Below are 15966 nucleotides of genomic sequence, written 5' to 3' on the forward strand. Positions count from 1 at the left end.
CCACAAGCTTTTTCCATCTCCACTCGCCTATAGAGGGAGAGAGTCAGCACAGCCGTATCCTCTGGCAGCCAGCAGCCTGTTAAACTAGCAGCTTTTAGACTGCTAATACACTGGAGGACATAATCTCACACTTGAGTAACCTTGGTCTGACCCTGGAGCACAATAGTGGGGTATGTTATTTTCTATACATTAGCGTTGTATCTACAGAGCTGCCGTGTTCTCAAACCCATTAGGTCTCTCTCGCTGTGCTAAAAAATAGAAACCAGTGAATGGGGGCTGATCTCCACACCTGGCTGTTCAAACAGGGGTCAGACACAGACAAAGGAATGATGCTGTTTTTCTTCTCTGCTCTCAGGAAGGAAAAAACACATAAATTCACAGTTTTATAAAACTGGACTATAGACTATACAGTCTATTTAAGACTATCATGTCTTTTATACAGTCTTATATACAAGCACCCAGATGTTTTTCTGTTTTTTTATTTTGTAGTAGTTGGTTCATATCATGTTAACATACTAATGTTAGAGGCCTTTACAGGCTGGGAATGATCTCTCTATGGAAGTTGATGACGTTGATTTCTTTTTAAATCCTAAAAAAGAAGAGATGGGCTTTCCCCCCTTTCAACACCTGTCTGGACAAGGTCTGTGTTTTCTTTTTCTTCATCTCTCTCAAACAAAAGAAATGTAGGTGTGCCGGCTCAGCTGATGCAATGCAGTCCCACAAAGCTGCACTGATAAGATGCCAGGTGGGATCAGGTGTTTGTCAGGTCAGGTGTTTGGGTGTTGTGTGTGCAATGTCAAGTAAGAAATACTGTATGAACCCAGCTTTCACACACTCTGTTATTACTGCACTCAGATTCAACTAAAGCAAATCTCCTGGATTTATTTTTTGGTTTTATTTTTTTTTTTTTTGTTTTGTACAGTGCATTACACATGTCATGTCCGGTATGTTATTAAAAAAGAAATATGTACCTTTAGCTGCAGCCAGTCCTCCTGCTTTCACTTCAGTGATATGCAGCTGCTGCATCCCATCCTCATCTACAACAGCCACAGAAAAACCTACAGGCACAGATAATTAGACACGAAAAGAGATTCAGTCATTAATTCTTTCAGTCCTCTTTGAAATGTCACAGTTTGACAGTTTGCACTGCTGCAGCATAACTACTGAGCGATTAGATCCACTTAAGACAAAATGCACTCACACTGGGTCACCCCCCCTTCAGTCATTAACAAAGCATGACTTGATGAAGTCCACTACAAAATCAATTTGATACACGCTTTAAGAGTATGACAGGAACTGAGTCTGTCTAGTTCAAAAAGGGCTATTGTCAGAGACAAGCGTACCATATCCGATGGCGCAGGACTCGGCGTTGTCAAACTGGATCACCTTGGTCGCTTTGGGGCAAATCTCAATCTCTTTGTAGAGCTGCAAACACGAGAAAATCATATTTAATTGTCAAGAAAATGGAAGGAGAGCAGTGTTGTTGGACAAAGAAGGTTAAGGTCTTGGCTCTTAATAAAGAATGGATAGATTCATGTTTTATTCAGGCTCCTTAACAGAGCAATTGCATTTCAAGGTTGTGGGGTCAAAATCCAGGTCAAGTCTGTAAAGGCAGTGGGTGCTCAGACGAGGGTTCGACCTCACGGTGGGCGAGAGCATAGACACAGCTGTGTGTATGAAGCAACAGACAGGAACAGAAGTCTGCAGTGTGCAATGTGCTGCACTGTGGAGAAATAATCATGTAATATCATAGACTAAGGATGAAAGAGGGTGGCAAGAGTCACTGATCAAAGCAGCGAGATAAAAGAGCTCTTGAGGAAAATAGCGAGTTATACAATGATTGTGCTTTGAGACAGAGCTCAGTGTATCACCTACAAAGCACCGTCACAAAGAGAATTCGTTTTGGGGTTTACAGTGGTTGATTAATGTGGAGGTGAGGTCTCTTTCAATGAGCGATTGTCTATATGAATAGTAAAAAAAAAAAAGTACAAACACAGACAGACAAAAATGTGCACAGTTCATAGTGCACACAATAGAGTCAGAAGATTATTTTGCATAATTTATAGCATATGCTATGGTGCCTCTTTTGCATCCTGGGAATTTTGTATGCATTGCAAATCAAATCTGCAACCAAGTCATAAAACATGCACAAGCTCGCTCCACATTGGGCAGAAATGAGACAGAAATTAATAATAATAAGGTGAAGACCCCCAAAATCCAAATGAGACTTTGTGTCTCAGATGAGACTGTAAAACTTTAAATGACACATACAGTGATAACTGTGCTCCATGTGGGTGGTGTCAGGAAATATTGTAGTTTCATGGTTGTCAAGAATCAAAAACTGGGATATTTTCTCCATTATATTACAATTCCACAATACAACAATCCTTTAATGCGGGTTTCCTCACCAGATCAGAGATGTCGTCTTCAAGTTTGGGAACACAGAAGAGCATCTGATTGTCGGCCCATACTTTCAAACGCAGGTAGTGGCTGGATAGGTCTAGCTTATGGGTCTGTCGGTAAAAAGACAAGAAGGAAATGAGAGGAAATACATATTTGAGTGGTAGAAACTAAAGTAGGCATGCTGCTTTCCAAAATAAGGGAGACATAATAACTCTAATTACTGCAATTAAACTCCCTGTGATTTCATCCCAGTCGTGTCCTCAAATGTGACATATTTTGAGGCCACTGACAAAAGGACACATACATGTATCAAATCATGTATGTAATCTCCATATATCTGCATACATGTATCACACAGGGGTCATGAATTAGATGCTCCAGTTCCTTGAGACATGTTTATAGCACGCCTGCACACGAACGCCCACGCACGCACGTCGATCAGCTTTACATGTTTTTCAACAGACCTTTAAGAGGAACGTATACGTATCATTGGACATTATTATTCTAGTGCATCTCTGGCTGAGACCAATTAGAGAGTAGAGAGATGAGATGCAGTGAAAAGAAAATTGACAAGACTGTGTGTGACAGTAATATGTAGTGTACATTGTAAGGTTAAGAAAAAGACTGAGAAAAGATCTGTGACGCTGTCAGTCTGAGAGCATCCACTCATTCATCTACCCATTCACTCCTCTTTCTTCCTAGAGATACCAATCACAGTCTTACATCTGAGGTATTCTCGGAGTCACATACTCACCTCTGCATGTAATTATTCATGTTGCGTTCCTGTTACCCTGCGCTGAATTTTAAAAAGTTGACTCTCACATATTTGCCTGTCTTTAGCTGTCAACAGACCGTAAATGGTAAGACGTCATTATTCTTATGTAACCAGTTACAGTTTCTAAACCCCCCTCGGCAGAACTGTGTGTAATGTTCTCAGACTTGTTCCTCAATGATTGCATGTGTTCGACAAACCCGTTAAAATGAATTATTTGCATGCTTACACACACACACACGCATGCTTGCATGCGTGTGTGTGTGTGTGCTGTACATTAATGCTGTACATTATGTGCTTCAGCCTTAAAGAAACAGACTTGTAGCTGATAAATAGTCTCCAGTGATATAATGTTTGTCCCACCTTGCAGATGGCGCTCAGGACTTCCAGCGCTGTCTCTGCCGGCTGTATGATGGCCAGGACAGGCTGATTGTTCGGCAGACACACCCAGGATGGAGCCAGGTAGTCAGGGACCCAAATGTCGCTGTCTACGTTCTGCTGAGGAAGACTTTTCACAGAGCCCTCTCTCTCCTTCTGAAAATACAACACACACACACAAACACAATGAGGGTTTGTGAATCTCTGAGTAACCTTTATGCTGCAAGAAAGAAAAAGATATTCTATTATCCGCAGCTAAAATTGTGCAGTGATCCCCCTCATTCATCATTATTTATCTTCTTACTCCCAAAAGAAATCAGATTTACTCGGACCGATGAGACTAATATGATGGAGAGTGGCGGTGGCCTGAAAGCAGCAGGAGATCTGATTACAAAATCTAATTCATCTGTGTTGATGAGAGTCTCTTGATACAATTTCCTCCCTGTGTGGTCATGAGCTACATATGTGTGTGTGCCCTTGTGTCTCCATGTGCGTGTGTGCGCATTCTGTTCAAAGCGTAGTCTGTAACCTTTAAGCCCGTCGGTCTGACCTCCGACAATCTGGCAGCTATGTCAGCCTCTCTCCTCTCTCGCTCGTCTCTTCTATTCGACCTCACACTGTCTGTCACTGATACCTTATCGCCTCCTATCAAGTAACAGCATCCGCATTTATTCTTTCATTCCTCTGTCGCTCCCACACTCCCACCCCACACTAATCATTGCCTCTCCTTCTGGTGCCTCTTCCCCTCTATCTGTACATCACTCCATCATCTCCCTCCTCCCCGTCTTCCATTCATGCCATACAATCTGCTGACAGTTAACAATCTGGCCTAGCGGTCCTTGTTTAAATGAATTTACACTTGGCTGTATCTGTGCCTGTGTGTGGTTCCTGTGTGTTGGTTACACACAAAGTGAACCAGAGACTATTAGATACTAACTACATGCAAAAGCACATTTTTTCTATGCGCAAGCAAACACACACATGCACATGTTCACAAGCACAAACCAAAATCAGACACACAGCTATACTGGAAAACACACACTTATATTTTCTCTGTCAGACAACAGACCAGGGGGCCTCTAGCTAGTACCTCCCCCAACTCCCTGAACTCCCCAGCCCTGCTTAGCACCATCTGGCTCCCCTCCTGGCCCATGTAGGAAGCCTCTGCTGGGGGCGCGGCACACTAAACTCTCCTTCTCTCTTATTCCCTTTTTTTTAGGCCATCAGTGGGATTCCCCAGAACAAACAGAGAATTAAAGCTGGGACAAGTCCATCAACTGAAAACATTTGGAGCTAATCTTGATATCATCTAAACCTTTGTCACTGATGCAGCAGTTTCCATCAGTTTCTATCTTACTACAAACTGGGGTGTTTCACTTCCTTCAGTGTGCATTTCTTTATTGTAATCCCATACCCTGCCAGCTGAAGTTAGACGTGGGTGGAAGGAAATCAATCTCCCATGGTGCCGCTGGGGGCCTCCACAGTCTGAGTGGGTTTGGGCTAGTTAAGTTTGCTCCTATCTGCTGAGTTCAGACAGAGGCCTGTATTCCCTCTCTCCCTCATCTCTCCTCATCATGCTTCCTTCTACCACTCTTCATAAAATATGGAGCTGGCATGCTTGTCCTTGCCACAACCCATGGGTAATTGGACATATTCCCTTACAGTTCATATAAATCCATCAGGCTGTGGTGTGTGTAAGGCACACCCAGAAACCTACAGTCCGACAGTGGCCTTAGATAATTCAGTTTTCTTTCTACAGATATTACTCATTATTTGCAATTGTCTGTAAAATGTGGTCAATACGACAGATACAAGCAAGCACAGATGGTGTGAAACTGCCAGGTCCTTTGGTAGCAAATGTCTGCATAATTTGTTGAAACATCAGAAAGCTAATGATCTGAACATATCAGATCAAATTTGTCTCAGAGGGATTAGCAGACAGAAATATCCCTCCAGTCGATGGCCTATGATGCTGATGGAGTCGGAATTGCCTGGAGCAAATGAAAAGAAGAAATGGGAATCTGTCAACACCGATCTGGAAATGGTGTTTGATAGATGGTGGAGGATGAGAATACAGTAAGAGAAATGGCTTCATTTTTGACAAAGACAGAGAGAACGCAGACCCAAGTTCATCCTGCAAAGATATGTGAAGCAAATCATTTGTTGTTGACGGATGCAGGAGGAGAAACAGCTGCAAAAGATGAAAAAAAAAAGTTGTTTGCTGCATGTACCGCAAATAAACTGAAGAATCATCTGATAACACTGAAAGGAGAGATTCCGCAGCTTTTAAAGTTTTATAAATCTGCAAATCTGTCCAATCACTCTTCATCGAGGAGAGAAGTGGATGTCGGAAAACATTAAAACGAGAGCTTGAAAATGACCTCAAAGAAATGCTCACTGATGCGGAAGGGTGCAGAGATTTTGTGCGTCCCCCCAGATAACCCACCAAATGAAGAGCCAGAGCACCAAAAGGATCTCAGTTAAGTGAAAAGAGGTGGAAAATCCAGCAATGTTGCTGGCCTCAGGGTCTTAAGAAGCCCATAACCCATTATACAAGAACAAAGGTTCATCAGATGCCCCAGTGATTTTTATGCTGGCTTATGAGAAAGGCAAACAATGACAAGGAATTAGCCTACAGCTACATGAGCTCTGGGTCTCTGAAGTGAATGCCAAACTAAGAAAAGGGGGAGGAATTTAGTGCTTAGCCTTGGGAAGATTATTACTGTAGAGATATAAACATTCACTGTATCCTGGTTTGGCTGCAGGACAGGCAAGAACCACAGCGGAAACAGAGACAAGTCCGGGCCTACTTCATGTCACACTAACTGTTTGGTATGTGCTTTGAGACTTAAAAATAAAAAGGTAGAGATAAATCTTCTTGAGAGAGTCATGAGCACATTTCAGAGAAGTTAAACATTTAACAAGTTGCTCATGTGCACTTGAACCTAACCTCTAACTTTCAACAGTAAACTATAAGTTTAGCTTGTCTTGTTGGACATTAGAGGGGGTCAGACATAAAATAGCACACAATGACAAACAGATCACAATTCTATTATGGTCCTAAATATAACAATGCATTTTCATTGTCTACTTGCACTTTTGTCAAGTAAAGATAGCTGATGTCTTACAGATTTCTCACTGGCAGAGTCTTCAAACATGCGCTCCAAGGGCTTTCTCACAGGCTCCATCCCATCAACGAATACCTGCAACCACACAGAGAGCAGCACATTGCGGCTGAATCCAAATATATCACACACAGAGCAGTTAACAACTAAAAGAACCTTTGTACAAAATCTCAGCAACACTAAACATTTATCCAGCTTTCAAATCTGCATTATGGTTTCATGGCATCTCTGACATTGCATGTTAAAACCGACATCTACATAAAAGTTTAGTGGTCAACTTGGGTCATCACCAAAATTCATTTTCAGCAACAAATTCTTCAGTCAACTTCCAAAGGTTCAATATGTAGCTATGTCTCCTAACTTTTACTAGCTCAAACTTTTACTGCTTCAAATATGAAAAAATTCTATGAAACACTTAGTAGTAGTATGGATGTGTCGCTATGGAGACCTGGTTAATGGAGGGGTGTCCCTTGGTCTTCCTCTTAGAGGTGGTGTCCAGCCCCCAGAGGGAGGAGAAACGGCTTCTGCGTTTACTGAAGGTACGAGGCATGGCCTGGCTTCGCCTCCTGATGCTGCTCTCCGTACGGGCCGACACCTGTGACAGTAATTACAGAAAACATGAATTCAGTCGAAAGGGTATTTGAGTCTTAACTATGGACAATCTACCCTGATTGTTATTTTAAGAGAAACGCTAACGTATTTGGTATAAGAGTAACTGACATTGCTCATATTCACTTTAAAATCCACAAAGGTTTTACCTAGACTTTTTCATTTGTAGATAATAATTCAGTTTTATGCACTTACAATAAATCCACGTATAATGCACTTATCCATATCTGTTACTAGAGTTTACTTACTTTACATCTGAATGACCTGCTACCTACAAAAGGGTTCAGACACCAACCCCCCATTACCTGCACACCTTGTCAATTTCAGTATTTATTAAGCATTTGAGAGACATTAAAGCAATATTATGTGTAACTGATCAATTGCATTTAAGTGCTATTCAACTGATCCCAATTGGGATTTTTTCTTACCTTTGATATTCACGAGTAATTTTCTCTTATGCTTTGTTCTTATAAATGCGTGAGTAGCTGTTCAAAGGAATGTATTATGTATGTGTACTACACACTGACAGCAGTGGCTGTCTGTGTTTGTACGGGTCATTCCTTGCATTCATTGATATAAATGCACACGGAGGCATGGAAACACACCAACACATAAAATCCCACATTTGCAGTATATCCCAGTATACACTAATGTCACACACTGAACACTTTCAGCTCCTCATCTCCCTCAGTGACCTACTACACATGCACAGAGAAACCACTCTTGGCATTTCTGGGTTAATTCACATTGAACTTACTGAGCTATGAGCAGCTCTGACTCACTATATGGTACATGAATACATACTTTGAGGCACATACAGCTATGTATGTGCAAACATGGGCACATACTGCAGTTCTGTGGGTGTGTGCTCACTGCTCTCCTCAACAGTCACTGCTCATGAGAAACACACGCTTCAAATATAATAGGTCAAACTGTCTTCAAGACTCTTCTTACGTAAGCCGCGTGTAAGATGCCTTTTTACTGCCTGTTTTACTACAATTTCTCCTCTGGTCATGGATAAAAACAACAATGGTGAATAGACGCAATCACTGTAGAAAGTAAAGGAAGACAAAAATTAGAGACCAAGGAAAAGTCGCTAAGAGCTTTATTATTATGAGTCTTATTAAGAGTTTTTGTATTTCATTAATTAAAGTTCTATTCTTTTTTTTTTTTTTTTTACAGTGTTTCAATGCCATTTAGTTAATTCCTATAAATAAATATAGTTTACGTGGAGCAAATGTATTTCTAGCGGTATTTGCCTAATTCAACAATAAAAATAAATAAAAATGTGGGAGACAAAGGGATACGATAAGGAACACAGTGGGAAAGAAGATGGGAAAAACGGAGCTGGGTTGAGAAAGAGAGGAAGAAAGGCTGAAGGAGGACAGATGGGAAGAAAATAAGGCAGATAACAAGAAAGAGAGAGAGACACAGACAAAGGAAGTGAGGGTGTAGGCAGTAGAAGGAAGGGGTGGGGGGTGGGGGGGCAACAGAGCAGAGAGTGTTAAGCCTGTTTGTGGGAAAGTGCCTCAGGGATGGTAGCTTACTAACAGAGTTTGTATTGATCCACCAATCACAAAAAAAAAAAAAAACACTATCAGCCTCTGATGTTGTCTATGTGTGAACGTATTTGTTTGGTCTATCCAATGGCCTGCTGGTATGAAACTGGCCGACAGAGATATTGTTTCCACCTCTTCCTTTCCACTCTGCTTTTCGTTTTCCTGGATGATATTTGGAGATATTTGCAGCCACATACAGCCGCATGATACACAGCAGCAAGCACTGTCCTGCAGATCATCCATCAGTGCTTGTGTTTCATTCTGTACAGTTTTAGAGCACTCAAGGTGTCAACAAGAGTCCTGAGCTCAAGAATTGGCAGGCTGAAGCAGTCAGCTCCAGGAGAGGAGAAACAATTGTCAGCATGTGTTCACTTTCGTGTCAAGGTTTGAGGGACAGTTTGTGAAGGGTATGTTCTGAATGTTGCGAGGTGAGGACAGGGTGTACACCTCAGCGCCAACCTATCATCTTGTATACATGTCCCCAGGACAAGTGAGGACCTTTTTTTTTTCAGTCTTTATTTTTTTTAAAGGCTTTTTTTAGACTTGCATTAGATTTATGTTTAATTCAGTTCTGGGATTAAATTGTCATATCATTGATTTTCAAATTCATTTCTTCTGTTGGGAGTTACAGATGAGACCATTCAAAATGACTCCCCACAGAATAAATTATTCAAAAATGTAGTTTCATGTCATAGAATCAAACCGCTGAAAGTTTCTGTTCTGTTTCTGTTGTTTTTACCCAGCAATGCCAATACAATATGTTGCAGCTGGAGTAGGTTTCACTGTGCATTTGTTGTTGTTTCTATTAGATTACACTGTCGGGGATTTAAAAAATAGGCCCTAAAGAGACAACTAGTGTCAATATGAATGAGAGGTAAGTTGCAGACTAAAAGCCAACCCTTAGCCAACTAATTTAGACTGACTGTCACACTTATGTTCTGGCTCTCATACAATGCCTACTGGAACATGTAGTGACACGTGGGACAAGAGTTTGAGTTTTGGATTAGGGCGCTTTGATTAGGTTTGAGAATAAAGGTTTTGGAGAGTGTTGGAATGAGTAGTCAGTCATGAGTACTGAAAACGTGCGTGCATGAATGTGAGTGGGTGCATGGATGTTTGTAATCATACCAGTGCATGGAAGGATGAAACAGAGAAGATGCCCAGTCGCCCCATGGCCAGCTTGGTGGGACGCGAAGCGAAGCCCAGCAGGCGTTTGGGATTGGGGGGCTCGCCGCCTTGTAGACTGGCCAGGTAGCAGCGACAGCGGAACAGATCCATGTGAAACCGCTCCAAGTTCTGCTCCCACAAGAAGATCTAACACAGGGAAATGTGAAAACAGTGAGAGGGATGGATTTGTTATTATGTAACAAGAGAGTACATCGCTGATTTGGTCCAGATTTATCTATGGAAAGATTAAAACCACAATGGTGATAAAGAGGAAAAGAAGATAAAACATGATTCTTTGGTCATTTCAGGAGGAGTGAGATGTGGGAGCGCTGAAACCCCTGTGGAGGTATTACTCACCAACACAACCCCCATCAGTCAGTGACCTGTTGTGCTATGTGCAATGTCTCACAGGGTGGGCCGTGGGAGGTGGAACACAGGAACTCACACACTCACTGTGCAACGCAACATAGACTTAATTTACACTGATTCCTGCCTTCACCTATTTGCTCCAGGACAAAATGAATACAGTTTCTCTTTGCTTGAGTCTTGAACTCAACATGGAGCCCAGGCCTGTAAATTTCTTTTGTAGATTAATGTGGTCCCAGATACTCATCTTGAAAGACGTCAGACAATGATATAATTGACTTAGGTTGAAACTTATTTTACTCCTTTCATCCCATATTTTTGTATTAATGTGCCTTTATAAGAGGCAATCCCAGTGTTTTCTCAGAAATGGTCAGTGTTCTGCATGATTGAGATTAACCACTTCCAGCTGCTTTTTTATGTAATATTTCTCTTTGGACTTCAGTCTTTGATCGACCATCAGCCAAATGCATGTATGCACACATACAAAGACAAACAGGCTCACACAAAGAGGTCCATTGTTGTTGAGCATGTTCTTAAGCTCTCTTTCAATGTTCACATGCAATGCTGCTTTGACATTCAGCAGCAACTCCAGACATGCATAGCATTTCAAGAGTAAAGCTATAGGCTATGTTCTGTTGAAATTCTGTTCTGTGACATTTCAGCTGTGACTCCAACATCATGTTCAAAACGGCGATTAAATATGAAAGAATTAGCTAGAGGTTTCGGGTTCACCTGCCTGTTCATGTGTGCACTGCTTGTGTTTCGACATGTGCTATGAATATTCTGCTGCACTTGCATGTGTTTATCAATGAGCACCAGCCGGAATATCTGAAAACATCTGCTGGTGCAAATGCTCCTTCAGAACATTTTGTCTGGATGACGCCATGCAGTAAAGGTGATTTATTGCAGAGTTCAGTGTGTGCGAGCATCAGTGAGGTTCAACGGTTCAGAGATATGCATCTGTAAAGCACCTTAGGTGTTTTCTCTTAACTCAAGTTGAAGCTAAAGACACTCAGCAGGGTGCTCAACAGATGAGATCACAAACTTGGTTCATATCAGCATCAGGTGGACAAAAAGCATGACTAATCCACAGTGTGAGAATATGAAAAAAGCTTTCTGAAACTGAGACTTCCTCTTGTGTTTCGTGGGTGTTGCTCTGTTTTTATTATTTTAATATATTTGACCATTGTCAGTAGTTCAGCGTGACTGTTCGCTCGCCTCCATACCTGCTCCAGTATGGTCTTCCTCTTCTTGGCGTCGGTGACGGTGGACAGCTGCATGTCTCCCATCTTCTTCATCTTCTCATCCATGTCGATCTTCTGCTCCAGCTTGCGGATCTCGGTCCGCAGCAGCCGCACCGTGTCCTCCCTATGGTGCTGCCGAGCAAGGGCAGCGGCGCACGCAGAGTGGATCGCCGTGATCCAGTTCTCCAGTTCTGTCTGGCCTGACGTCTGATCGAGGAGAGAAAAACTTTTTTTTTTAAATAACCGGAAGGATACGTTGAAGATCTTAAGACAACAGGTCACAATGGTGAGCAAAAGAAATTCAGGAACTGACAGCAAAACGAATTGAAGGGGAAGGTGGTCACTACAATCACATCATCATTTTATTACTTATCTTCCCATTCATTGATTGAATGTCACTGTAGACAGCTGCCATGAATATAAATAGGCACATTTTAATATTACACAATGGTCACTGTTGTGGATCACTGTCACAGTATGACAGTGTGGCCTTTAAACATGTCAAACATAAAACAAACACATGGACACAGGACTGGCTTATCTCCCACACACGGCTAAATGTCATGTACTTGTGTGGCCACAACAACACACACACACAAATCCCCAAGAGAAATTAGGTCTTTATCTATTCCCATCCATTTGTGTCTCTCTTGGTGACCAGCTGACTTCACTTAGTCCCAAAAACCAATGAAATAATTAGAAATCAGTGGACCCAAATTATCTGTTAGACTATGAAATACTACTGTTGTTTCTGCCTTAATGGTATCCTTGAGCAAAATATTTGACATGCACCTTTATTTTGACAGGAACACAGCTGTTATGTCACATGGATGTTTTAAATACCAGTGCCTCTCTCACCTGGAAGAGGAAAGCGTCTCCCACTGAGTTGCTGAGGCAGAAGACAAAGTCTTTCTTGGGGTGCTCAGGTACGGCCTGGACGATGCTGTTCTCCACCCACAGCGCATGTTTTGGAACGCTGTTATGGTCAATACCCGAACGACCGTCGGACTCGTACAGGAAAAGGGTGCAGCCTTGAAGACCAGATGTTGGACAAAAGAAAGACAGAATAATTGAATTACTGATGTTACATTAAATGTACTATGTTTACAATTTTATCAGATTGTATTGAAACCACTTGGGAAACCAAGGCTTTTCAGAACTAAATCTAGTGTGACTGGAACAAAAAATAAAAAATTTATTTAAATCCCTCACTGATACTCAAGCAAAAAAAATGTATACCATTATGGGCCTCAGTAACATGAGGTCAGGAGGAATACCAAGAGTGGTCACATTTATTTATTTGTAGGAGGGACGGATTAAAGGAGAGGAGGCAGGCAGGAATGCAGCTGCAGATGCTGTATGTTCTGCTGCATTTTGAGAGTATGAGAGTGGATTAGACACGGATGCCGCCGTAAAATTAAATTGTGACGAGGCCCAGGTAAGGCAATGTAAGGCCGCACAGAAGAGGCTGAGAGGGGACAGTAGAGGTGATAACCAAGGGCATGGACTGTGTTACGACTGATGTGATTACACTCTAACAGGATGGGGAGAGTGAGAGATTAAACAGGTTGGGGTCGAGTTAAGATGTTTATCTGAGTGCAATGGCTGTAATATTTTGTCTTAAAGAATTGTTTTATCATTTTTTTCCTACTTCTTGGATCTGTAAGTCATTCAGGGATATTGCAGATAACTAAATTTTAGATTAGTTAGATTATAGCTGCAGAAGCATTTAACGTCATATGACCATAATAATCTTAAACATAGAGGAATGAGAGGCTATGCCACACCTTTCAGAGAAACCCAGTAGTGTTTCCACTTGCGCCTCGTTGCAGGTTCCACCTTCTTGTTTTTCTTATGAACCAAGAAGTTCTTCACAGCCAGAGCCCCCGCTTTCCTGACTGTGCCCTGTGCACAGCCAATCACAGTGTCTGATGGATACGCACTACTGAGCGTGCCGCTGCTTTGCTCGTCACTCACAGCAGAGCCAGCCTCCTCCGTGCAGTCCTGACCCTGATGCGTCTGATGAGAGAGCCGTTGAAAGATGAAGTGAATCTGTCACACATACCAATGTGTATTTCAAAGAAAACGCAAATACACACTCGTAGAAAAAGTAACTAACCCAAGCTTGACTGTCCAGCTCCTTCCGGAAATTCTCATACACTCCTCCCCTTCCTCCTTCGCCACCTCTTCCTTCCCCTCCTCCTGCACTGCTGCTTCCGCTGTCGCTGCCGTTGAACATGCTGCTCTCGGTAGCCGAGTACACTGAGAAGGAGGCCGACATGGCCTTACAGCGCCGTGACACCAATTCTCCATCCCCGTCTATCTCCGTGGTAACGCCATCAATGCCACTGTCGCCATACTCACTTCCTTCGCCCAAAACACCCGAGATGTCCTGTCAATCCGGAAACACAGGGTGGAAACAGAACTGAAGTGTGAGTGGTTAAACTACAGATAAAAGCAACAACCTACAGTGAAAACTGCATGAACCAGTTTACGAGGTCATAATACAGGAGGTCATTTCCCTCTGGTTGCAAGAATTAGCCCGACAGCTTCTGCTTCACAAGGGGTTTCTGGGTTTATGTTTGTGTGTGGGCGGGTGCGTTACATCTTTAGCACATATTTAGCCATGCATTTCTGCTACACGAAGGCTTTTCACTTCAACCGAGGGGGTTCTCCGTGCTTTCACACTTTTCTGAGTCTCCCTCTGTTCTTTTTCTCTTTGTTTTGCTGTGTTGTGCCGATCTATTTATATCCAGTCTAACAACCCCCTCAGCCTGGCAAGATGAATTTATAATGAGCACTTAGGGTGCTCTGCTATCCAAGGGTGCTTGGGGGTTGTGGGAATGAGTTGAAAGAAAAGCCTGGTTTGCTATTTTAGCACTTCCTTCTGATTTGGCAACTTTTTTTTTTTTTTAACAATGACACATGGAAATCACAGAAAGCATATGAACATTATTTATTCTACTGATGTAGTTTTGTTTGTGTCCAGTGACTCTCATATGAACTGGCTTCAGTGAATTTCTCATTTACCCTGCAAGTGAATCTGCTTTTGTAAGATTGTGAGATAAGCTTGTAAATTCTGATCAAAGTGTCACTGTGTGCGTATTTATGCATGTTAGGACAGCGGTTAGTGAATGGGGCATGAAAGATATCATGCTTTGCTGCTTCTTCTGGAGGGGGGAAGAAAACCAGGCCATCGTTAGACAAGTTTGCCCCACAGCGACTTTACTTATCTGACTCCTTATAATCCATTTTTCCGCTACACAAATATACACACACATGTATAACATGCACACACACAACTGCACAGTGTGAGCACACACAGGAAATGTCTCCAGTTGTCAACAAAATGTTAATTGGTGGATTGACTGGTGTCCTCTGTCATGTCTGTGACCCCCCCTACACTTCCTGGATATGACTGGCAAACAAAGTCCTCTTTCTACATTTACTGTAGAGGTCTATATTTCAGAAACAGAACACTTTATCCTAATTACTTTATCACTGACTTTGTATAATTATTCGTATATTGCTGCAGTGTGATCTAACCTGAGTAGTTTGTGCACGGCGGCCCTGGAAGGTGGGGCACGGTGCGGCTGGGATCCCGAGCCCTGCCAAGCCCTCAGACAGGCAGTGGGACCGTCGGCAAGGGAGCGTGAAAGCTCCGTACCCGCCGCCATCCTCCTCAGTTGGAGACATCAACCCCTCCTCCCCTTCTCCATCCCCGTCACACTCAGCCTCTCTCCAGTTTTTAGCGTAGCGGCTCCTCTGCCCCCTGAGGCCAGGACTCTGCTGGCTGCACAGATGGTCCAGAGACGATGCCCTTTCCGCTGAGCCTGGAACATACACAGGTGGTTACTGCGGGGCCGTGTGGCGTATTCATGTGTGTGTGTGTGTGTGTGTGTGTGTGTGTGTGTGTGTGTGTGTGTGTGTGTGTGTGAGCAAGTTCAAGTAAGTGCTTTCTGATTACTGTGTGAGTGTGTGAGTGCACCAAGCCCATACATTATTCTGAGCTAACCTTCAGCAGTTAGGTTCCCAGCCTGCTGTCATGCTGAGCTCCAGCACCTCCTGCACAGCACCGGTTAAACTAACAATCCCATGATCAACCAAAGTACAGCGACTGATGGATGGCAGCTAACCTTCAATCAGCAGCACTTTTTCAAATCATTTTTCCCCACTCACTGACTGTCTGCAATTTTTCCCACCTCCCTCCCCCTCATCATCTGTAAAGTGAGTCAAATCAACAACACTCTTGCAGACATGCTCTGATGTACACATATATATGAGCATTTTTCTTCCAGCCATCAGTCACCATTCTCTTGGAAAGCTAAAGTGGTGCTTTTTGA

General features: G+C 42.7%; 1 protein-coding gene across 5 annotated transcripts in view; it reads right to left on the reverse strand.

Annotated features, from left to right (window-relative positions):
• tiam1a (TIAM Rac1 associated GEF 1a) overlaps positions 1 to 15966 on the reverse strand; it is a 70373-nt gene that overhangs the window by 18555 nt on the left and 35852 nt on the right. For all 5 annotated transcript variants that reach the window (XM_071505866.1, XM_071505863.1, XM_071505865.1 and 2 more), the window contains 12 exons: positions 15170 to 15456; positions 13743 to 14015; positions 13411 to 13642; positions 12482 to 12654; positions 11606 to 11830; positions 9975 to 10160; positions 7127 to 7273; positions 6682 to 6756; positions 3539 to 3709; positions 2409 to 2513; positions 1344 to 1425; positions 972 to 1058 (listed from right to left, as the gene is read on the reverse strand). In XM_071505866.1, the coding sequence (XP_071361967.1) occupies positions 972 to 1058; positions 1344 to 1425; positions 2409 to 2513; positions 3539 to 3709; positions 6682 to 6756; positions 7127 to 7273; positions 9975 to 10160; positions 11606 to 11830; positions 12482 to 12654; positions 13411 to 13642; positions 13743 to 14015; positions 15170 to 15456 (2043 nt within the window). The remainder of the gene's footprint in view (positions 1 to 971; positions 1059 to 1343; positions 1426 to 2408; positions 2514 to 3538; positions 3710 to 6681; positions 6757 to 7126; positions 7274 to 9974; positions 10161 to 11605; positions 11831 to 12481; positions 12655 to 13410; positions 13643 to 13742; positions 14016 to 15169; positions 15457 to 15966) is intronic.

The sequence above is a fragment of the Trachinotus anak genome, unplaced genomic scaffold, assembly GCF_046630095.1.
Source record: "Trachinotus anak isolate AG129_WGS33_773 ecotype Australia unplaced genomic scaffold, CSIRO_AGI_Tana_v1 ptg000020l, whole genome shotgun sequence".
Taxonomy (NCBI): domain Eukaryota; kingdom Metazoa; phylum Chordata; class Actinopteri; order Carangiformes; family Carangidae; genus Trachinotus; species Trachinotus anak.